The following is a 23023-nucleotide window of genomic DNA, read 5'->3' as shown; positions in this document are numbered from 1 at the left end:
GGGTCATGTCTGCAATATTTCATACGGCAGCCTGTTCTGTATTTGTATCAGGTATCAGAGAAATTAGCTGTATTATGGAGTATAGACAATACAATGGAATCGCAATGTAGCTGGAGAATGTTGGGAGATTGCGAATCGTTACGATTGCTCCAGACTCATTGAGATTAGTGATAATTTTGCAATGAAGAACTTACGAGCAATTGCAGAAATGGACGAATATTTGGATTTCCTGGTATCTGCTTCTGAGTTGAAGGAGAGTAACCATTGAACAACGACAATCCAAGGCACTTTGTGTAGTGCGTTAGTCAACTGTGAATCACGGGAAGCTGCATCACTGAACCCGCGAGGCTATGGTCTCAGTCGACTGAATGTCACTAGTAAGTGATGAAGTCCATTCTTGATGAAGAAAACGACAAGGCATCAGAAGCATCCTTTTATTCTGGTATCATTGTACTTGATCATGACTCAATGAAAATGCAATGTGTGGATGTTGATTGCGCATGGACTGATATGCCTTAACGCATGGAAATGGACATTAGAGACTTTCGGTTGCTTTGAATGATTGCATCTACATTACTGAAGATCACCGTTATACCAACTGATTGAATGGTACAATTCATCAGAAAACCAATGCTGCTTCATTCCTAATTTGCCAAATGCTATTGCAAATACTACAGTGACTGTTGCTGAGGAGTGTCTCTTCGAATTCGGTTGCAGATATAGAGACAAATCTATAGCACCAGAAGTGCAAAAATTCAATTCAGAGTTTTTGACTTGGTGTAAAGTTGGCAAATTGAAGCAACAAAAATACCATGCATCTGCTGTAACACTCGACAATGTCACCTACAACTTGTCCAATATGTCTAGTTACGTTACCAAATTTCAGTTGTAGGAAATTCTTATCTCTTGCTCTAGCTAGACGGAATAATTATTCTCATTGGGGAGAGACAGTGAAAAGTCACTCAGGATCCGTGCATACATCCCAAAAATGAAATCACTGACGGATGTGATGACCATGGATGGCATATCGATGTGCTTTTGGGAATCCGTTCAGTAAAATTCAACATTGAAAAGACTGGCAATGAAGTTTTTCTAAATAGTAGGCTAATGTATCAAATCAGGATTATTGTTGAAATTAATTAGTTCCTCTGCACTGGAATATAGAGGATGTAACAAAATGCACATCTATCTGATGCATCTTGAAAGGTTTGAGATTTCATTTTATAAGACTTCCATTTAGAACTGGTTCTCAACCGCCAGTTGGTGTCAACTTTCCTGCCGGTCTACAAAATATATTGCTATTTGAAATCTCAATTTCAAAATGTACGGAGGCGAACGCTTGTCCATTAATTAGAGAAATGAAACATAAGATTTATAATCGATTTGCAAGTTGGGAAAGTATGTTTTCTGCAAAGCGTTGTATTATAGAGTTTGTGTTCCATTTAGATTATTTCACATTGACTGTAGGGTTACCATACGTTAGAGTTACCATATTTTGGAAATCTGAAACACTTTTTCAAAATTTTCAGACTTGATATACCGGAGGCAAATCCTGAATAAATGGTAAAAATTTTTACACTTCGTGGTCGGTTGACTAAAAAAAAGGTCAACTTTCCGGCTCAACTACCGAAATACAGTTTTTCTTTCACATTATCCGTTAGTTGACTAAACAACAAAAAAAAAGTCAGCTATCCGGCTCAGCTACCGAAATAGTCCCCAGAGCGTTACTTCAGTGTTGATTTGCTTTGCTGTATCCAAGTCAAATTTATATATAACCAAAATTCTCAAAAAGAGGAAATTTGGGCGTCCTCCAAGGATGCTTTCAAAAAAGGGGACAAATCCTGTTAAAAAAATGATCTGTCCTTATTTTTCAGGAAATTGAAAATGTTCTCCGAAGACGCCTTTACAGCTAGGCTAATGAAAAGGGTCAACTGAAACCAGCCATAAATAACGCAAAATAGGTAATTGAAGAGCTTCTTGGAGGTACAGAACTTCAATATACAATTGAATAGTGTATTCATATTGAAATGAACCCGAATATTTTCGGCTGACACTCGTCAGGGGTAATCGTCAGCAACTAGTAAAGAAATGGAAAGAACATTGTATATCAACAATCGTATCACAAAATATGACGTCACCAGCATGAAATTTCGTGAATGAGAGAGCGTTCAATGTACTATTTTTAGGTGGTACACGAACTCCTTTTGTTGACAGAGTTTTGGTTGGTGTATTTTGATAAAAGTCGACTCCAAGGCACACAAATGGAATTGTGAACGGCCTCGCCCTACGATTCGAAATCGGTCGTCTCGATAATTATTCGCACAAATCGGATTATCTAACAGATGTTTGCCGATGGCAGAATTGATGGCCTTTGATCGATCAGCATCAATCTTAAGCGGATGAGTTAAGGGTGAGCTTGTCACTGAGCGTGAAGCACGTGTTCTGATGAATCTCGGGACATGTTGGTTTATGCGTTCCTGCAGACGTTTTGACGTTATTCCCAAGTAGCCACAATCACAGTGGCACTTATATTCGTACACTACATTACTTTGTTGAAGTGCAGGGAGAGCGTCTTTGCATGTTGAAGGGAGCAGTTGTGTTGTTGTAAAAATCACATTGGTTTTGACTGTGCCGTAACACTTACTGACCGCAGAAATCAATTGTTTTTCAAAGCGAGTGGAAATGGGGCCAATCCAAGGTATCTCATTCACGAAATTTCATGCTGGTGACGTCATATTTTGTGATACGATTGTTGATATACAATGTTCTTTCCATTTCTCTGCTAGTTGCTGACGATTACCCCTGACGAGTGTCAGCCGAAAATATTCAGGTTCATTTCAATATGAATATACTATTCAAAATAGGTAATGTGGCCATTAGAGCGGGTAATGCGGGAGTCGAATCATAGCGATGACTTTTTTTTTTAGTCAACACAAGATTTCCAGTAAATATTACAAAGTCAGCTATGTTCAATTTCCTAAAACTAACATTTATTATTTTTAAAAAGTATCCTCCTTTCCATATTTAAAAGTATGGTAACTCTGATTGAGTGTCAGTGCCTGTTTTCAACACATTTTCCAATTCAGTTGCTATATTGGCTGGCCATAAGGTGGGAGTTCGATCGATTGACTTACCACCGTGTGGTTTTGACTAATTTTCATTGTATCGCATTACTGAAGGTTGTATCAATTGGTTTGAAACGCTAGGAAAATGGTACTGATACACCATACACACCGATGCTTTCGTCATACGTCACACAGTGTAATAAAAATGGTGGTATCTGTTGACGATTGTCGTTCATTATCTTTACCCGAATGATTTGTTGTCGGAATATAGTCGGATCATTTGTTGTTGAACCTTAATCATTAGCAATCAACCTTTTATCATCTTATTTTGCTCGCGCTTATATAAAGTGCCCCTCGACCATATTAGTTGGATAATTTCTGTGACGCTTAATTAATTGCAAATCTCACTGTCTGACTAACCACATTTGGATCATTGATAGATTTGTTCGGTTTAGAGTATTGGATAGTTGAAATTTCAACGACTTGCGATGTCTTCCAGATTTTCCTAATACATTTTCATCACGAAACTCGAATGGCTTCCAGAGGAAAAGAATTGGCCGCTATCGTCAACGCAGAATCATTTTGTGGATTAATTATTGGTGGCTGGGAGCATCGCAAGTGGGAGCGACCCAACGGCATGATTGTGTACGATTATACGCCGAGTTCCGACATTGAGGTGCAGCTGAAAATATTCTTGAGCCGGGGAGACATAGATGTCGTGGTCATCAATCAACCGATTGCGGATGTCGTGCGTCATGTTATCGACGCGCACACCGAGACGGTTCCAATTATAGTGGAAATTCCCCCTGTAGGCTCACCCGAGGAGGCATTTGAAGCGGTTGAACGTAGAGCCATGGAGATTGCCAACGCCGAGGACTCAAATGTATCGAGTTAAAGTTTTCATACCACCTCTTCACAATTGCATATAGATCTTTTCGTTGTCAATCATATCCAATTACCATGTCATCGCCGTGATATTGCTTTGTATCAGTATTGAAAGTGTTGTTGTTATTTGCATGTGCAATAAAGTTTGTGACATTATCGTGCAATGCTTTGGAGTTGTAACCTGCTCTTGCTTAGTGTGATAATAGGAAACTGCCTGTTAATATCAGAGGTGGTCAGTAACGAAGTACTTCTGCTTTTTGAAGTACTTGAAGTAGATTTTGCCTACTCACACTACTTTTTAAGTAGTTATGATTTTAGACTACTTCTACTTGACAGTTTTGTAGGCAAAAATAGGCGTAGAATACCTACTTACTTACTTGTGAACCACCACTCCTACTTCTACTTGAGTAGAAATTTCGGCGTAACTTCTACTTGAGTAGTGACGATGACTACTTTGACCACCTCCGGTTAATATAGGAGTTGACACATCTGGTTAATCTGTTGTCATCGGCACAAGTGCGGTTGAGTCGCTGTAGCTGTGGCACACAGAGGGTAGTCATAATACAATGCAGAGAGCTGCGTTTGCGTTGCTAATTGCTATACAATGTATACATTCCCCTGCGGATGGATATATATTTTCAACATTACAAGGATTCTACCAAGCTATCTTCTAACAGTGGTTCTACACTTTGTTCAAGCCGAGTGCCATTTTCAGAAAATGTGATGGTATCGCGCCCTTCCAAGGCCCGCAGTTATTGATGAACGATATGAAGAAGTATACTACATTTCCGCTTGGTGCGATTAGGAAGGCAACTGATCGTATATTTCCAAGTGTTTTGCTGAGCTATTTTTATTGTGATGAAACTGTCATGGCCTGAAATTGCACACATGAACCACAAAACCGCTACATAAATTACATAGACCGAGACTTTTGCAGAAAGAAATTGGTCACTTCATATATGCAATATGCATGACGAAAATTATGAATTGCTAGCAAAAACAGCCGAATTTAAGTCTTGGTCTCAATCTCTTATTGGGAGTACATAATACTCCCACATGAAAAACTGCAAGAAGCAAAAGTCACAAAATATGACAAAGTGGACATACCCAAAAATTTGATCAACTTGAGTAAGTAGGCTACTGCAAGTAGAGGAATAATAGAAGTAGTTTGTACTGGCCACCTTTGGTAGCATGTATCGAAGTGTCCGACATCTATCTGGGCTCCTTCACTGCGTCACCCTTCCTATTGGTTAGAGAAAGACCCAATGAAGGATGACTACAAGGAGGAGAATGAATGCGTTGGTCCGTAATCCAAGAATTTCATCAGATCAAATACCGTGATACCATGAGATGATAGACAGCCGAAAGGTCCAGATCGAATACCGTTCATAGGGCAATAATATCAGCTGGCCGTTACATTGATGGTCTGTACTCGTTCATTTCCACATCCTTTTATCTGCTAATTACATCGAATTGTGAAATTTGGTACTCCGGCTAGAAAATTGATGGAGGAAAAAATACGGTGCAATGCCAAATTTCAGCAAAAATAAATATAATTATCACCTCTACCCACTTTACCCACCATCCTGTTCATGCTGAACCAGGCCATGATCGACTCTGGAATGGGTCGAGTGTGGATTTTAGACAACTAACTACACTGCTAAGATAGTTGAGGTTGACTGGGTCATGTTGTCAGTTACCGAATCAGTTCTGTGCCACATCCACATTAGATCATTGTTACAAACTAATTTAGCGATTTCACGTCATTCAACTGCATCATCGCGTAAATGTCTGAAACAAAACAACAGGGTTTTAACCAAGTCACAAGTCTATTTCTTTTAAAGTCCCGACTCGATTCAAGTCGAGTCATTTTCAACTCACCACCGAGTCAAGTCCAAGTCAGCGAGCAGAAAGTCGAATCCGAGCCATGGTATTATGACTCGAGTCCAAGTCATTGTGTTGACTGCTTAGTTTCCAGTTAAACTTGTAGACCCACTTTTTATAACTCCGTTTGGGGATATCGAATGGTTCGCATTTATAGTATACTGATTTTCCTTTCAGCAGTTTCTGGTTGCATTATCAAGTACCAGAACCAATAGACAAAATACCAATAGGGTGGTTCCTTTATTATTCTTCGAAATTACAAATAAATGTTGGTTTTGGCCGTCTAAGTCTCGAGTCATATGACTGGGTTCGAGTCATGCACAATGACTTGAGTCCAAGTCGAGTCAATAATCTGATTGACTCAAGTCGAGTCATTTCCGTGTTTTGAGAAAATGACTCGAGTCATTACAACCATGCAAAACAACAGACCGATCCACATCAATACAAGCAGCCTGCTTCCATTATAAAACTAAAAGATACCCAGTCTAATTGATGCGTTAGATATCATCACAGTTCGGAAGCAGACATTTACCAGATAAAATTGGCCAATTTTCCAACTGGATAGGTGCCGTCGGCCAAAACATAGCAATATCTGAAGGCAAAGGTTCCACGATATTGCTTCGTCATTCAATACACCATTTCCATGACCTGTTTTCATCCAGTATATGTCCTAGCAGGCTACATGCGACCCGCCAGGTGGTAACCGCTGAGGTAGCGAGTGAAATGATGCTTGAGGGATTTCATTACAACGATACATATGCACGTTTACGAAAATATACTTTACATAAATACTCTGTGCACAGAATTTCACCACCTTCGTAACGACAAATGACGGAACTATTGAACGCATCACCCCAAAGGTTCGGGAATATTTTTCCGAATTTCTGAAGGGTTGCTTTGTATCTCCAGGGCCGGCAACCTGCCGCGAGGGACGCTGGGTAGGGATGGCAAATCGGTGTTGGGTTTTTCATTACGTTCACTGTTGGCTGCATCTTCCTTGTCGAGGCTGACTTGATTCGAAGATTGTTTTGAGCCCTTGGAGCCTTTCTTTTTCTCCTTTGTCTTTTTCTCATCTGCTACGAGTCTATCGCCAACTTGCAGCGCGGCACTCAAAGTTTTCGCCGTGTCCTGCAGTTCTTTGTCCTGCTTCAAATCGCTCCGGGACTTCGCGACCTTCTCCAATTCCTGTATAAGTCTCAAGCACTGTCTGTTGTCATTATTTCGATGCAGAAAAACGGCGTAGTTTAGAAGAAGATAAGCATTGTTCGGGTCGAGTTTATACGATTCCTGGTACGACTTACGGGCATTCTCGATCTCACCAAGATGACTCAAAGCAATACCGACGAGCATGTATATACTAGCATTCTTGCTCTTCAACTTCAATGCAGCGCTCCCAAATTGAAAAGCACTCGCATACTGCTGCATCGTGAGATGCAAAAGAGAGAGATTATAGAGAATCTTCCAATCGAAAGGCGCCAGGTAGGTGGCCCGCTTCAAACAAGTGACTGCGGCGACATATTTTTTCTTTCCGTAAAAGCACATCGCGATATTATTCCAGAGCGGTGCGCTCTCTGGGGCTTTGTGGGCGGACACTCTGTATTTCGTTAAAGCGACGTCAAAGTCTCCATGCACTTGCATTAACGATCCTGCTGCTAGAATCGCCTTGTAGTTTTCGGGGTCGAATGTCATTGCTTGTCCGAGAAGCTTGAAAGATTCGTGGAAGTTTCCTTGGCGCAAATACAACAGACCGAGGGTAGTCAATATATCTAAATTCTCAGGTGCGAAGGTAGTAGCATCTTTCAACAAGTCCATCGCTTTCTCGATATGGTTTTGTTCTAAATACATGTTCGCCAAAGTCGAATAGGTAACGTCGTGCTTGCTAGAATCTAAAGCTTCTTTGAGACATTCTTCCGCCTTGTCGTAACGCTTCATTTGTAAATAACACACGCCTAATTGGTGCGAAATCTCCCAATCTCGATGGACCGAACGATCGGAAGCTTTTGAGTAGCAGGCTATCGCTTCCTTGTATTTTCCGACAAGAAATAAATTCCTTCCGATTTGCTTCAATATTTCCGGGCTGTTTGTCTGTAGTTTGTCGCAAGCCTGTAGCAGCTCGGTAGAGTCTGTGATGTGACCCTCGCTTCTGGCTATCATGCTTTGGACGTACAAAGCGTAGGTGCATTCCCCGCCGGTTTCAATGAGTTGCTCTCGGATCAGCTGCTTGCAGGATTCCAATTCTTTTCGAATGAAGTGCTGGTGGATGAGCCAATTTCGCCTTTCTATGACCGGGAGATCAGTTTGTTTTTTCGGACGCGGCTTTGGCTTCGGAATGGGCAATGGAGGCTGATCGGAATCTGCTGGCTCGCCTGGAGGACTGGCACTGTTTTCAGTCATGATAAGATAGAAGCCCAACTGATATTGATCTAAATAAGAGAAAGAACATGGACATTGGAAAAATGAGTTTTACATGACAGATAAAAGATTGATTGGATGCAGTACGAGTACACGAAATGTAGTTCATAAAAGAATTGTGATATAAAATTATTATTAGTAGTTAGGCTATATAAGATTATAATTACAGTAATTGCATTGAATGATGATCGATATGCCTTAGGATAATTTTGCAAGCATATTCAACTATTGTCATTTTGTATTATTGTTTACGATGTAATTCGAAGTCTAAATTCGTCACATTATTTGCTACAAAAAGCTTCTGCTGGATGAAAACCAAGTGTATTGGGATTGCCAGATATCGACTGCCTTATCGCCTGTCCATGTTTTGATAGTTGTTCATTATACTTCTCATTGTGTGTGCAACAGTATATAGTTCTTAACACAGCATTCATTTATATATATATATAGCAGAGTTACCATACGTCTTCTTTTAAGAGGATTTGTCCTCTTTTGTGAAAGTGTCCTCGGAGGACGCCCAAATGTCCTCTTTTTGGAGATTTTGTCCTCCTTATTGAAATTTTTGGTTAAATATAGGGCAAAATTCGACTGAGATACAGTAAATAAACACTGTAGTAACGCTCCGGCGGCTATTTCGGGAGCTGAGCCGGAAAATTGACCTTTTTTTAAGTGAATCAAGTGATGATGTGAAAGAAAAACTGTATTTCTGACTTTTTTTTTAGTCAACCGACCACGAATTCTGAAAAATTTAACATTTTTTAGGATTTTCCTCCAGTATTGCAAGTCTGAAGATTTTGAAAAAGTGCTCTCTTTCCAAAATATGGTAACCCTAATACATAGGCCAGGGTTTGAGTTCATTATCCATCATCATCATTTAAATAAATTTTTTATCAAATCAATATGTCACAAGATTGTCATTGATTGACTTTCATTGCATCACAATCTTGTGGTGTTTGATCTGACTGATGAAATTATTGATAGATCGACCTGAATACTGTACTTTCCTTTTCACATAATTCTGTGCTAATCCTCTAGAACAGTTTATTGTCAGTATATTTTAGTTACCATACTTGGTAAAGTCCGTACCAAGACCAACGATACTTTTCGTATTTTCCTCACGGTTATAAGAATTATACTTAATGAGGTTAGGTCACGTAATTTGATACAGCCTACCAGCAAGCAGATTACGCTTACCACACCACCACCCAGTCACTCTTCTTGTACGTGATTGAGAAGCAACTCTACTAAATATTGTCCTACCAGTTGAAGAAACCGACTACTACGGCTAAGGTGTTCGATATTTTAATCGATGTGCACTGTGCAGTACCAGTGGTAAGCGCTGTCCAATCTGTCCATAAATATCAGAATTTTCTTCTGTCAATACAAGCGGCATCGACAGCACTGACAGCAGTATACTGCGAAAAACCCAAATTAGAGCAAAACCCCGGCCCCGTGGATATACTCAGCTATCGCAGCTATCGCAGCTCCCGCAGCTATCGCAGCTATCACTTGTGGATATACTCAGCTATCACAGCTATCGCAGCTATCACCCAAAATCGCAGACATACAGGTCATTTAAAGGTCACGTATCGTTTAGGGCGCAGCTATCAGCTCCGGAGCACGTCTGGGTTCAAATAGTGCGCAGCTATCAGCTTCGGAGCACGTCCGGGATGAAATACTGCGCAGCTATCAGCCCTGGAGCACATCTGGGTTCAAATAGTGCGCAGCTATCAGCTCCGGAGCACGCCCAGATGCAAATAGTGCGCAGCTATCAGCTCAAAAGCACGTCTGGGTTCAAATAGTGCGCAGCTATCAGCTCCGGAGCAAGTCTGAGTTGAAATAGTGCGCAGCTATCAGTTCCGGAGCAAGTCTGAGTTGAAATAGTGCGCAGCTATCAGATCCGGAGCACGTCCTGGTTGAAATAGTGCGCAGCTATCAGATCCGGAGCACGTCTGGGTTCAAATAGGACGCAGCTAGCAGCTCCGGAGCACATGTGGACTCGAATTATGCGCATCTATCAGCTCCGGAGCACTTCCGGATTCAAATTCATCCATTACATGGCATGCAAGGACTATCTTCGTGATTTTCAGTGTACAGGCTGGCAACTTTTCCAGTCGGTGGGCCGGATATAGGAAAATCAGGTACTTGGCGGGCCGGATTGCTGAATCGATACATTATTCGCCCATTTATCTACATATACAAGGAATAAACCGTATTTAATGAATGTATTTTAACGACAGCAGCGTCACTTCAAAGCCATTTCTCGCCGATAATGACGAATACAATGTGGATTTGAGAATAGCATTGTCACACAGGCGCCGCGATGTCTGTCAATCAACACACGGTGCAATCCATAGTTAGATTTCAAGGCGTTCGATAACCCCGGTACAGCTAATTTACAAAGATATCAATTCATTAGGGTTGAGTAAGTAACGAGATATCGTCGTTGTTCAACTGTGTGGCCCGATTAATCTCGATATTGAATTCATGCGGTCCGCGTCCTCTACGAAATTTGAAAAGCGGCCCGCAACCCGTTTTGAGTTGGCGACCTCTGGTATAAGCGGTGTCTTACTGGGGTTACCATTGGGGTTATGACTAGAAAACAAAATTCAAAATTTTGTGTGTCCTGTAGTCACAAATGATGAGCCTTTGTGTCCTGATTTCAAAACTCCCAAAAGTTAAGACTGTTTGAACAAAAACCTCCCGCACAAAAATTATCCAGTTTTCACTGTATGGAGGATAGGCTTTCTTTTGTAGATACAGACTATAATTTATATATCGACTGATTTGAATTTAACTGACCCAATTCCAATTGCGAAGATTTAAAATAGTATTTTGGTACATTTTGATCGCCCAGATTGAATTATATTTATCGTGTTCTTGTTAACAGTCAATATTAAATAATTTATAAATAATTGCTAATTCCGATTTTAGATGTAGACTGCATGTCTGGCACAAATCAAACTGGGTGTTCGTAAAGGCGAAAGTAGAACAACTCGAGGTATTTTCAGCGGTTTAGAAAACCGCTTAGAAGAATATGATGTACAGGGTCGATTCCTCAGATGTTGGTTAACGCCTGATCATTGATTAGCACCTATATTTGATCACGATTGTGCTCCACAGATCGTGATCACTGGTAATCATTGGTTAAAAGTTAATCAACGAAAGTTGTTGGATTAACTTGGTGATCAGTGATATTACACCATAATTTGCGGCGTTCAGTGGTAGGCCTACTGTTACGGGATGTATCGGGTGGCATTGTAACTGGAATTATATGGGAATTATATTGCAGTCATCTAGCACTTGCTATCCTGAAACCTGAATGGTGGTTTTGAGGCTGTCTACTACCTTGCGTGCTCGCTCTTCAACATAAATATTTTGTAACTAAAATGAGTACCAGTAGGCAGTAGCAAACCTTCCGACTATTTTACATTTGCACTCTCGTGGGTATTGGTATTGGGCATACATATAGGGTTATTAATTATTGTGAAAATAAGGCGACTGATAGACCGAAGGCGATCACAGCCTCGGGCTATTAGAAGGGATGCCTGCCTCCAATCGGCTATGCTAGCGCAAAACAGATTTTACGCAAAGTCGTTAAACTGCAACCACGGAAGTATTATGAGTGTAATACAGTGCAAGCATGCAGTTTCTACAAGCCAACAACCAGAGTCAAAGAATTACAAATTCGTGTTCGGAAAATCGGAATTATGGGACAGCGGAGACGTTTCTGTACTTATAACATTCTGAAGTAAGCATCGCAAAGGCGCACATTGCAAAATTCAGCAACTACATAATGACGTAACAAACGGCCCAACGCCGTTTCCTAGGTACCAGCGTCAAATGCGTCACTAATCATTGATTTACAGATTGACTGTGAATCAGCATCTGTGGAATGCATGATGTGATATGGTCTGATCACTGATTACTTATTCAGTGATTACATGATAATTTGACCACGATCTGAGGAATCGACCCGTACAATCTCATATATCATATGTGACACCGTAGCATCTGTTAATACTGGACGACAGAATGGCGTTGCTTCGAAACTGCGAAATGCAATGATGAGCATGGGTTTTCATATCCCTTGCCAACATCATATTATCGATTCTTAAAGCATATATTAGAGTTCTTCGATCCAACGTCTTCAGGAAATCCAACTCTCAGCTACAAATTTGGAGATGATGTGGTAAAATACTACCAAAACTAGGTGCAATCCACCAAGCACGAATTTCAGATGAAAATATTAGAAAACCGATATGTAAGGATGATTTTAAGTTTATCTATGGCATGTGCAGAACATGTCGTTCTTTCAAAGAAAATGGTATAGATTACCACTGATCAAATGGGATAAACTTCCATCTATACGCAATGCGAAAGGGTGCTCAAGGGCCATTATTGCGTACTTCCACTTCCCGAGATAGAGAATAACTCTGGAGATGCTTATTTATCGCAAATGCGTGTCAGGAAGACTGGTATTCTAACCAGATGTTTAAAGATGGTATATAGAGCCCTACCGATTATCGGTTCGTCGATAATATCGAGACGATATCACACTTTGAAAGAATTATCGGTATCGGCCATTGGTGCTGAAAAATTACGGCAATTTGCGTGTGACGTCACAACATGGCGGAAGGAAGCCAGAAAACTATATAATCAGAGATCGCTAGACTGAGAATATTGATATATTTCATATAAAGTTAACACTTCACAGGTGTCCAGATGCAGCCTTTTTAGTTCATTTCATGTTAAAGTTTAACAATGACTGTAATAAGGTGTTCAAATAAATGCCCTCTGAAGATTTGAGAATGTGCTTATGTATGCATCCAACTTCTTTTGAATAACGGCTGAATGCATTGGGGTTATCGGCTGAGGTGTGAGATATTGGTTTTATCGGTATCGACCCAAAAATCCAATATCGGTCGGGCTCTAGAATATACCAAAGATTATTTGCTGCTATCTGTGCGGTCGAATGTCATGCAGCGATAAAGTGCCCCAAAACCCCATTGAAAGTCGGATTATGTCCGTCGGAGATGTCCCTGGCACTAACATAATAACAGAAAGGGAAGTCAAATTTATAGATGAACTTTACAAGAAGTGCAAAATGACATATCTTTGAAGATTAAATTTGTAGCAAAGAATATCTTTGAATTTTAAATTTTTTACATATTTGGACTAGTGTCGAAAATTGATGTTAGTTTGTGCGGTACATTTTTTTCGATTTGAACAAAATGATTATAATTTTATTAATTTATACCAAAATGTTCATCAATTCCTGTGACAGGCAAAAAAAATTTTTTTAGTCATAACCCTAGTTACCATACGTCCTCTTTTAAGAGATTTGTCCTCTTTTTTGACTTTTTTGGAAGTGTCGTCGGAGGACCACCAAATGTCCTCTTTTTTGAGATTTTCCTCCTTTTTGAGAATTTTTGTTAAATATATGGCGAAATCGACTGAGAGACAGTAAATTAGCACTGAAGTGACGCTCCAGCGGCTATTTCGGGATATGAGCCGGAAAGTTGACCTTCTTTTAGTCAACCAATTAATAATGTAAAAGGAAAAACTGTATTTTGGGCGCTGAGAGAGAAAGTTGACCTTTCTTTGATTTAGCCAAACTGGCCACGAAGTGGGAAAAATTGACTATTCTTCGATATTTTCCTCTGGTTTTGCAAGTCTGAAATTTTGAAAAAGTGTCATCTTTTCAGATTTCCAAAACATCGTAACCCTACCTCTTGCAAAAGCCTAGAAGTGTGTCGTGCTACAATTCGGCGGTTACTGAATGAAAAATAAAAAATAACTGCCTGGTGTAAATGACCATTGTATAGTCGACAAACACCATGATTACCACAAACGACATTAGAGTTGAGTACATTGTAAATGACGATAATGCAAGTCTTCTCGCTTCGACGTAAGCACCACTCTCGCACGTTGCGCATGCGCGCACACGTATATCATAACATACAGTCACTAAAATTTGACGTAGTAAGCAAGTAGTTGGAAATCTCGGCAGACTGGGTCCGCAGGCCACATCATCATGTAAGACGGAAAACTCTCCGCCGGCCGGATCCGGCCCGCGGGCCATATGTTGCCCGCCCCTGACCTACACCTATGACGCGACTTGACTCAAGTCATTTTCTCAAAATACGGAAATGACTCGACTCGACTCGAGTCTATATGTGTAATGACTTGACTTGGACTCGAGTCATTGCACATGACTCGAACCAAGTCATATGACTCGACACTCAATCGGCCAAGACCGACATTTCATTGCAATTTTGAAGAATAGTAAATTAGCCACCCTATTGATACTGATACTTGAAAATGCGACCAGAAACTATTATAAGTGAGGAAAATTAGTAATTTAGTATATTATAAATGCGAACCATTCGATATCACCAAACAGAGCTATAGAAAGTGGGTTTAACTATAGTTTAACAAGACTTTAAATGGAAAATGAGCAGTCAACACAATCACTTGGACTTGGACTCGAGTCATAATACCATGACTCGGACTCGAACCTCTGCCCGATGACTTGGACTCGACCTTGACTCGGTGGCTGCACACTATTTCAACTCAGACTTGCTCCGGATCTGATAGGTGCGCACTATTTCAAGCCGGAGTTGCTCCGGATCAGATAGCTGCGCACAATTTCAACCAGGACGTGCTCCGAATCTGATAACTGCGCACTATTTCAACCAGGACGTGCTCCGAATCTGATAGCTGCGCAGCGTTTCAACTCAGACGTGCTCCGGATGTGATAGCTGCGCACTATTTCAACCAGGACGTGCTCCGGAGCTGATAGCTGCGCACTATTTCAACCCGAACGTGCTCCGGATCTGATAGCTGCGCACTATTTCAACCAGGACGTGCTCTGGAGCTGATAGCTGCGCACTATTTCCACTCGGACTTGCTCCAGATCTGATAGCTGTGCACTATTTCAACCCGAACGTGCTCCGGAGCTGATAGCTGCGCACTAGTTCAACCAGGACGTGCTCCGAATCTGATAGCTGCGCACTATTTCAACCCGGACGTGCTCCGGAGCTGATAGCTGCGTACTATTTCCACTCAGACTTGCTGCGGATGTGATAGCTGCGCACTATTTCAACCTGGACGTGCTCCGGAGCTGATAGCTGCGCACAATTTCAACCAGGACGTGCTCCGAATCTGATAACTGCGCTCTATTTCAACCAGGACGTGCTCCGGATCTGATAGCTGCGCAGCGTTTCAACTCAGACGTGCTCCGGATGTGATAGCTGCGAACTATTTCAACCAGGACGTGCTCTGGAGCTGATAGCTGCGCACTATTTCCACTCGGACTTGCTCCGGAGCTGATAGCTGCGCACTATTTCAACCAGGACGTGCTCTGGAGCTGATAGCTGCGCACTATTTCAACCCGGACGTGCTCCGGAGCTGATAGCTGCGCACTATTTCAAGCCGGAGTTGCTCCAGATCTGATAGCTGTGCACTATTTCAACCCGAACGTGCTCCGGAGCTGATAGCTGCGCACTAGTTCAACCAGGACGTGCTCCGAATCTGATAGCTGCGCACTATTTCAACCCGGACGTGCTCCGGAGCTGATAGCTGCGCACTAGTTCAACCAGGACGTGCTCCGAATCTGATAGCTGCGCACTATTTCAACCCGGACGTGCTCCGGAGCTGATAGCTGCGCACTAGTTCAACCAGGACGTGCTCCGAATCTGATAGCTGCGCACTATTTCAACCCGGACGTGCTCCGGAGCTGATAGCTGCGCACTATTTCCACTCAGACTTGCTGCGGATGTGATAGCTGCGCACTATTTCAACCAGGACGTGCTCCGAATCTGATAGCTGCGCACTATTTCCACTCAGACTTGCTCCGGATCTGATAGCTGCGCACTATTTCAACTCAGACGTGCTCCGGAACTGATAGCTGCGCACTATTTCAACCCAGACAAGCTCCAGCGCTGATAGCTGCGCCCTAGACGATACGTGACCTTTAAATGACCTGTATGTCTGCGATTTTTGGTGATAGCTGCGATAGCTGTGATAGCTGAGTATATCCACAAGTGATAGCTGCGATAGCTGCGGGAGCTGCGATAGCTGCGATAGCTGAGTATATCCACGGGGCCCAAAACCCCTATATCAAACATAACAGTGCAGTCAAGGAAACCTTATGCTACTGAACCTGAGCTACTACTGCCCCCTTGCGAAGATTCAACTGGTATCTCAGTGTCCACTAGTATCTTGTGATGGTAAACATAGTTACGAAACGAAGCGGCAGTTTACAGTTGTCATTTGTCAGACCACTCGATATCCGAGAATGGCTGATAAATTCAGATTCTCTTCGCTACCTCGGGAGCTAGCTACTCTTCGGTCGAAAGATTTCAAAGGTTACCTCGAGAAATGGTATGTTCTTTGATAGCATCGTGAAAAATCGCGTAAACGACTGCTCTTGTCCACAGGTACTTGCATGATCGTTTGCGAGCCTGGGTGTTCAGCTTTGACAAACAGTTTCAGGGCTACATGAAAGAAAGCTTTTGCTTGGTAGGTTTTCCAAGTCTAACTAATAATTGCCCTCTATCTCGTCAACCGTAAATGATATGTATGGTTTTGAAGGATTTCATGAACGATAACGAAGTTTTGTCGAGGATCGAATGCATGAACTCGTCTGGTGGCTGGTGCCGTCTAATATCAAAAGCGGAATCGGTTAAAGTCGAGGAGGTTCCCTGCAGCGTTCTGTCGATGGACTTTTTCGATAGACTGAAGGAATACAATATCGTGCGAGAGTCCGGACACATTTCAAAGTGTTTCGATGAATACTATGAAGGCATACAGATATCAGATGAGCTACGTAAAGTGAGTGGTTTTAACTATACTTCTGTTGCTTCGTTACCGACGTACATCGCTCTGAAGTCCTGCACTCGAAACTATGTGGAAAAAATGATCATGTCACCATTGTCACCCTGGATTTTTAATTTAAATCTAGCGGTAATCTAGGCCATCTCTGGTGGTATAGGCTTCTTGATCAGTAGTTCATGGGTTCGAACCCTGGCCGGATCAGATCACGAACGTGTAAAACAGGTAGGCCTATACACCGTTTGCCAGATAGGCGCTCCAGGATTGCGTGGAGATGAATGAATGTTGCTGACTATGCGGTTCCTTCACATACCGGTTTCTGTCTCCAAGGTGTGACTGGGCAGACAAAAATATACTGCCTTCATCACTTCTACTTAACTAAAAGTCATTTGTACATCAGTATGTGTAGCGGTCGATGCAACGGCTTGTTGCAAGACACGCTGGTATAGTGCTTGATTGGAGTCGACGCTTCAGCTACAGTTCCCGTTGTACGCACTAGTCAACTGACTAATGACCGCTCCGAGTACTCTCGCAATCCTGATCACACACGCAGATCCAAGGAGCTTTCTTTAATAGCACAGAACAGCCAAATAGTAGTAATTAGTGGTCAGGTTCAAATCATACTGCAATATATTAACGAATATAGAAAGAACAAAGTCAGATGTATCTAATTGTCTGTATACGACTCTGTGACTTAAGCGAGAGCACGCCTGCTACGGCGCTACACTGGCGATCTCTCAAAGCACGTGCTTCGCAGACTACTTCATCGATATAGGATTAAGGTCGTGGGAAATGAGGTTAGGTGCAGGGTTGCGCGGGAAGATTACTGGCACCCTGGTGGGACAGATCTTACAGTATGTCCCCCTAATGCTCCCAGGATTAAGAATACAGCGCCACATGCCACCTTGTTTTCATCAATTTTTCTTTTTACGTTATCTCGTATTACTTTTCATTTAGTGTACGTGCCTCTTATTTTCTTGTCCTCGGCGAAGCTGTGTGTCTGATTTAAAAGACTATACACCAAATCGTTTTAAGACCTTAACTTTTCATTCTATCGCAATCTTGTGGTATTTTGAACCGATAACAATTTCAAATCAACCGACAAACGTCTAAGCGACTTGTACCAGCATAGATAGCCGACACACCACAAGCAATCTGATCACATTCAGATGTTACTTCTGGAAGACTCTGAAAATTACGAATGTTACTCAGAAGAAGAGCGGTCCGAGTTTATATTTCGTCTGCTCTCCCATATCTGCGTCGGCGGGCCGATATGCCAATTCGAAGACGAAATGCAGCCCTATTTGGACGTGACAAAGTCCCTGTACAAAGACTGCATAAGGTAGACAATGAAGCTGTTCGGTGTTTTTATTTCTCACATAATCCACTTCACAGCGTGCAAAAGAACTCCACGGAAAAGAAATTAGAATTGATTTCAAAGGTATACAAGATCACGGCGCAGGTAGGAAAACAATGAACACAGTTAACGTAGATTTACATCTTAGTAATGTAAAGTAGAGCCAGTCCAAGGAGTGGAACATTAAATTTATAGGTAACTAAATTCATGCCACTTGATGTAACAGTATTTCAATGCAAGAAAGTTTTGGCACCATTGCGGCGTGTTATGGTAGTGTTGTAGATGTCTTAGTGTGTCTGTTATCAGCTACCGTGGAGATGTGATCGTGTAGCAGGCTCAGAGGTGGTCAGCAATTGTTACTTGTATTTTTTTTATGTACTCAAATAACTTGAGGAATACATGAACTATTTCTATTTCATCAAATTCCAAGAAAAACTACAGATTATACATATTTCGAAATTTTCAGGTAAAGAATTCTGTGAGAATTTACCGAGTTTTTATTTACGAATTCGTCACAACAACTGGGCATGTTATTCCCCTGTGTCAAGATGAAGGAATGTTGTCCATTAATTGAACAGACTTGTGCACCAATAGTTTCGAATATGTAGGTTATCACCGTCGATTGACCATTAGAGGTCTGTGTATCAATCCTTCAAGGTACTCGAACGCTTTCAGAAATTTTGTTATACGCTTCGACTCAAAGTAGTTCTGTTATGTGTTTGATATTGCTACTTCTACTTATAATCGAGTAAATATTTCCGACTCGGTATGTAGTCAAGTAAATTATGACATTTCTTCCCTATGTGCTTTAGTAGCATCAACTACTTGATCACCTCTGAGTCGGGACATTTCAGATAGGTTTGAAGATTTTAACTTTGTTATTACAAACGATATTAAACTGCACTTAAGCATTCAGCAATAGTAATGTAAAAAGAATCCAGTACACCTAACATAAAGTTAGAATCAGAAGTAAAATTATGTGTTCAATATTGAAATATCATCTGCTAATCAAGACACGAGAAGATTACGTGATGACAACGAAATAGTGATGTATGAAATTCATCAGAATAATCGTGCATAAAAATACAGTCAATCTCATATTTGTCAACAGGATGACAGCGGGAACACCTTCTACCCAGCAAACAAAGAGCACGACCAAACATTCGCGTACCTCATTGTGGATCCACTAAAGCGTCAAGTTATCTTGTTATACCACAGTTGGGGTAAAGGATTCTGGTGACGTTATCCACCTTTACCCCGACAGCAAACATGGCACCGTTTCATTTCAAAACACGTGCTGCGTTACATCAATTAGAAAACTCTTCACACTGTTGAACACGTGCGGCAGAATTTTGGTACCGTTGCTTGCAGCGGTGCACGCAGATGTGTAGAAATCTTCGACATATTTTTCGATGTTCCAGTTCGAGTGCACAGCTAGAAATATATTTTATGTTAATCGTCTGAATATAAAATGCCAATGCCAAATAGCGGACGAGTATGATTGATTTTGGTGAGAAGACTCTACCGTAATTCTGATTATTGTTCAGAGCTATAGGCATGTGCTAAACCAGGATACTTATTAATTATACTCATCGAAGATGAGATCCTTACGCAGTTGAGAGTCTGGATTACATTGATTTCGAAAAGATTTTTTAACTAAATCTACAAGAGCCGGATTCCAATATTCCTGAACCAGCCAATCGCTGGTACTTGAGTGCTTTTGAAAGTTTATTTTGAGTTGAGGTATTTTAAAGCTCAGACTAAGTTCTACAGCACTTCCCAGCTGAGATCAGCTACTGCTTTTGCATTTTTTTCTGGGAAGGTGAATCGTTTTAATGGATATCACATCATGTGTCATTACAAATCAAGGTCTGGTAAATTAATTTGAAATATCGAGTAACGTACGCTTGACAATCTGGCGCAAACTTTTTTTGCATCGACATTGTACATAAGTAGGAAGGATGTGCTCATCGCCATTTCTGAAATGTGCTTTCAAACACTGTTACACATCTGCTTGCTATGCTATAACGGGTCTGTGACGTCAGAACGTCACATCGCAAAAACATTCTAGTCCTCATTTCGTCCTTGCAGCACCCATCGCATACCGTATACAATTATACATACACGTAGTGACTGACTCGGTGTTTGAGCAAGGCAAGACGGTCATGGTAACTACTTACCTCTAATATAGTACGAGACTGCCCCGACAGCTGTCGGCAGGTCAAAACTGCTCAGTGCGGAGTCTGACAATCCATAGTAAAGTGACAAAGGAACAAGTCCGCGGCCATAAATTAAAATGTACGATTCTTGATCCATTTTTAGCAGATGCTGGCCTGCAGCGGTGTAGCGATAGGTGTCTTCTGAAAGGTAGAATATACAATATTATAGAGAAGTATTTGTGAATCGGGCAGAGGTATGCGGTCATGTCTTAACAAGAAAGCATGTTTTTCAAGGTTAATACTGTAAGAGGAGATTGGATATATGCAAAGGTGGTTAATGTCAGTGTTGCTACTGTGGTAGAAGTAACAGTCAATAAGTCAGTCATTTTCCACTCAATGACAAGTATGAGTAACAATTTTCAAGACATGTCAAAGTTACTCCAGTGGAGGTAGAAACTGAGTGTTATGAAAAGTACTCAAGTAAGTAGTTTGTAGAAGGCGATTTGGTCAAGGGGTTGCACACTCTTACCTGTTAATCGGAGGTGGCTACCCTAGAAATTGCAAGACGCACCGCTGCGACTTACACAAAATGACTTATGATAGGTAGCCTACCATCTTTGAAAACGTTTTCAGTAATTGTCATATAGTGGCTATTTCATGCGATGACAATTTCACACAGAAAAGTGACGCAAGCTTATTCCAAAACTACTTTCTAGTTAACAGTTTTGTCTGAAAAACTGCAAGTACGGTAATCTAAAAACAAAACCACTGTAGTAGAAAAGTGAAAGTACTTCGTTACTGACCATTTCTGGATTTATGCTGGTTCCGTGGTTTCTATCTGGCTGAGCCGGCTATGATCGAGCTTGAGGGAATGCCAAAAATTCACAAGTACTTCGTCTATACAGCCGCACTGCATGCAGCACTGCAATCTTCATAATCAAATAAGTGAGCCCAATGAATAGCATGAACAGAACAGTGTCTAAACTCGATTGCTTGTGTGTAGAGGAGTGCAAGATAGCTTTTCAAATCGAAAACCTGGTATGAGATTCAAATCCAGAATTCACTTTACTTCATGTCCAATTCCAATAATGACAGAATTTCTTTCAAAAATTGGATAAAAATTGAACATTTTATCTCAAAGTCCAGTTACCAAAAATAGTAAATTCAAATCCAATGCCAATCCGACAAAAATCATCAAGTCCGATCATTTCAAATCCAAATCCATGGAAGACCGTCACTTGACACGCCTCCTAATAAGCATAATTGGTGATTATGATGACAATATTCTCACCTGCTGTAAACTCCTTGGCAAACTTCATTGATGAGTTGATGATTGCCACTCTCCCATTCAAGACAGCGACGGAGATGTCCATCAAGTGTCGACCTGATATCAATATACGTATGGTATATATATAATCGGTGTGTATTGAACGTAGTATCAGTAGATCGATCATACCGGAGTTACCAGAGGTTTCAATCGGTGAATGGTAAAGCAATAATATCTCGGTCAATGATGCGAAGAAGAGATGTATCTGCCCAATAAGACCACCTGTTCATGAATGCAAAACTGTAAGCCTGTATACTGATACATAAATAATGCATAGTTAATAAATGATACGATATCATAGCATGAGGTATGGTTACACAATTGATTTGATTGATACTAATTGCTGTTTAATTAATGTTAACCGTCACATGTCATGACAAGTTCATCACCGAGATATGAGAATTTGACTTAGAATTGAATGCGGTTACTGGTATATCATAACTTGCAACTATTTGACAGGCCCCGGCTACGGTATCCTTTTTTTGGCTGAATGGTCTGCATTCAGGAGGGTTCACATCAAATGTCAGAATTGAGTGTAAACACCTGTTCTTAGCTGCAATGGTGGGAATGTATGTTCGGGTAGAATGTAAGGAAACTTCATACGAAGGTGTTGCCTGAGCTCCCTTGCATCCACATTTGTTTTAGATTGCAATCTGACAAATTGCGACCACATGCTGGGTTTGTTATCTGTGAAAAGGAGTTGTTATGAATGGTACTTCCACATGAATCAATAAAACGTTCATCCAATTTGAATTACGCGAGCTATAGATAGATGCCATATCCATGATATCTTTTTCCTGGAAATCAAAATCTTCACGTATGAGCCTAATGCATATAAAAATCATTAGGAGAATATGCGCTAGGATAATACCCTTGAGTACTTCCATATTATATGCTGGAATTTGAAAAGATGTTAATAACACAACACATGCTCCAAATATCTTAGAAAGGTCAGCGTCAGAGCTGTCCAATGCAAGGGTATAGTTGAACCGCTCAGACACAAGTTACAGGTGCTTGCCTGGGGGACAGTCCAGAGTAATAAACATGAAATGTCACGAAGATATAAATAAACCAACACTAGCTATGCCCCATCACT

The 23023-nt window shown here is 41.2% G+C and overlaps 4 protein-coding genes across 4 annotated transcripts; 2 read left to right on the top strand and 2 right to left on the bottom strand.

The window, feature by feature from the left end:
• Positions 1–848: 848 nt before the first annotated feature.
• LOC145455411 (V-type proton ATPase subunit F-like) lies at positions 849–4114 on the top strand. Its single transcript, XM_080333377.1, has 2 exons — positions 849–1961; positions 2865–4114. Exon 2 carries the CDS (start codon positions 3598–3600, stop codon positions 3958–3960), a length of 363 nt encoding a protein of 120 aa, XP_080189503.1. The 5' UTR covers positions 849–1961; positions 2865–3597; the 3' UTR covers positions 3961–4114.
• Positions 4115–6592: 2478 nt separating this feature from the next.
• LOC145455409 (BBSome complex member BBS4-like) lies at positions 6593–8295 on the bottom strand. Its single transcript, XM_080333376.1, has one exon. The coding sequence runs from the start codon at positions 8226–8228 to the stop codon at positions 6684–6686; it is 1545 nt and encodes a 514-aa protein (XP_080189502.1). The 5' UTR covers positions 8229–8295; the 3' UTR covers positions 6593–6683.
• An 8158-nt stretch (positions 8296–16453) lies between these two features.
• Positions 16454–19926, top strand: LOC145455926 (cilia- and flagella-associated protein 300-like). The gene is made up of 6 exons (XM_080333959.1): positions 16454–16634; positions 16691–16772; positions 16845–17084; positions 18254–18426; positions 18480–18546; positions 19553–19926. Exons 1-6 carry the CDS (start codon positions 16549–16551, stop codon positions 19679–19681), a joined length of 777 nt encoding a protein of 258 aa, XP_080190085.1. The 5' UTR covers positions 16454–16548; the 3' UTR covers positions 19682–19926.
• On the bottom strand, positions 18435–23023 carry LOC145455927 (sigma non-opioid intracellular receptor 1-like). The gene is made up of 6 exons (XM_080333960.1): positions 22685–23023; positions 22471–22614; positions 22057–22149; positions 21892–21984; positions 20622–20801; positions 18435–19875 (listed from the first exon to the last, which is right to left on the bottom strand). Exons 1-6 carry the CDS (start codon positions 22812–22814, stop codon positions 19727–19729), a joined length of 789 nt encoding a protein of 262 aa, XP_080190086.1. The 5' UTR covers positions 22815–23023; the 3' UTR covers positions 18435–19726.

Source organism: Botryllus schlosseri, chromosome 14 (assembly GCF_051294905.1).
Source record: "Botryllus schlosseri isolate E-star chromosome 14, Bs_hap1, whole genome shotgun sequence".
Classification (NCBI taxonomy): Eukaryota; Metazoa; Chordata; class Ascidiacea; order Stolidobranchia; family Styelidae; genus Botryllus; species Botryllus schlosseri.
The sequence above is the reverse complement of the archived record's forward strand: the minus strand, read 5'-3'. Positions and strand labels throughout refer to the sequence as shown.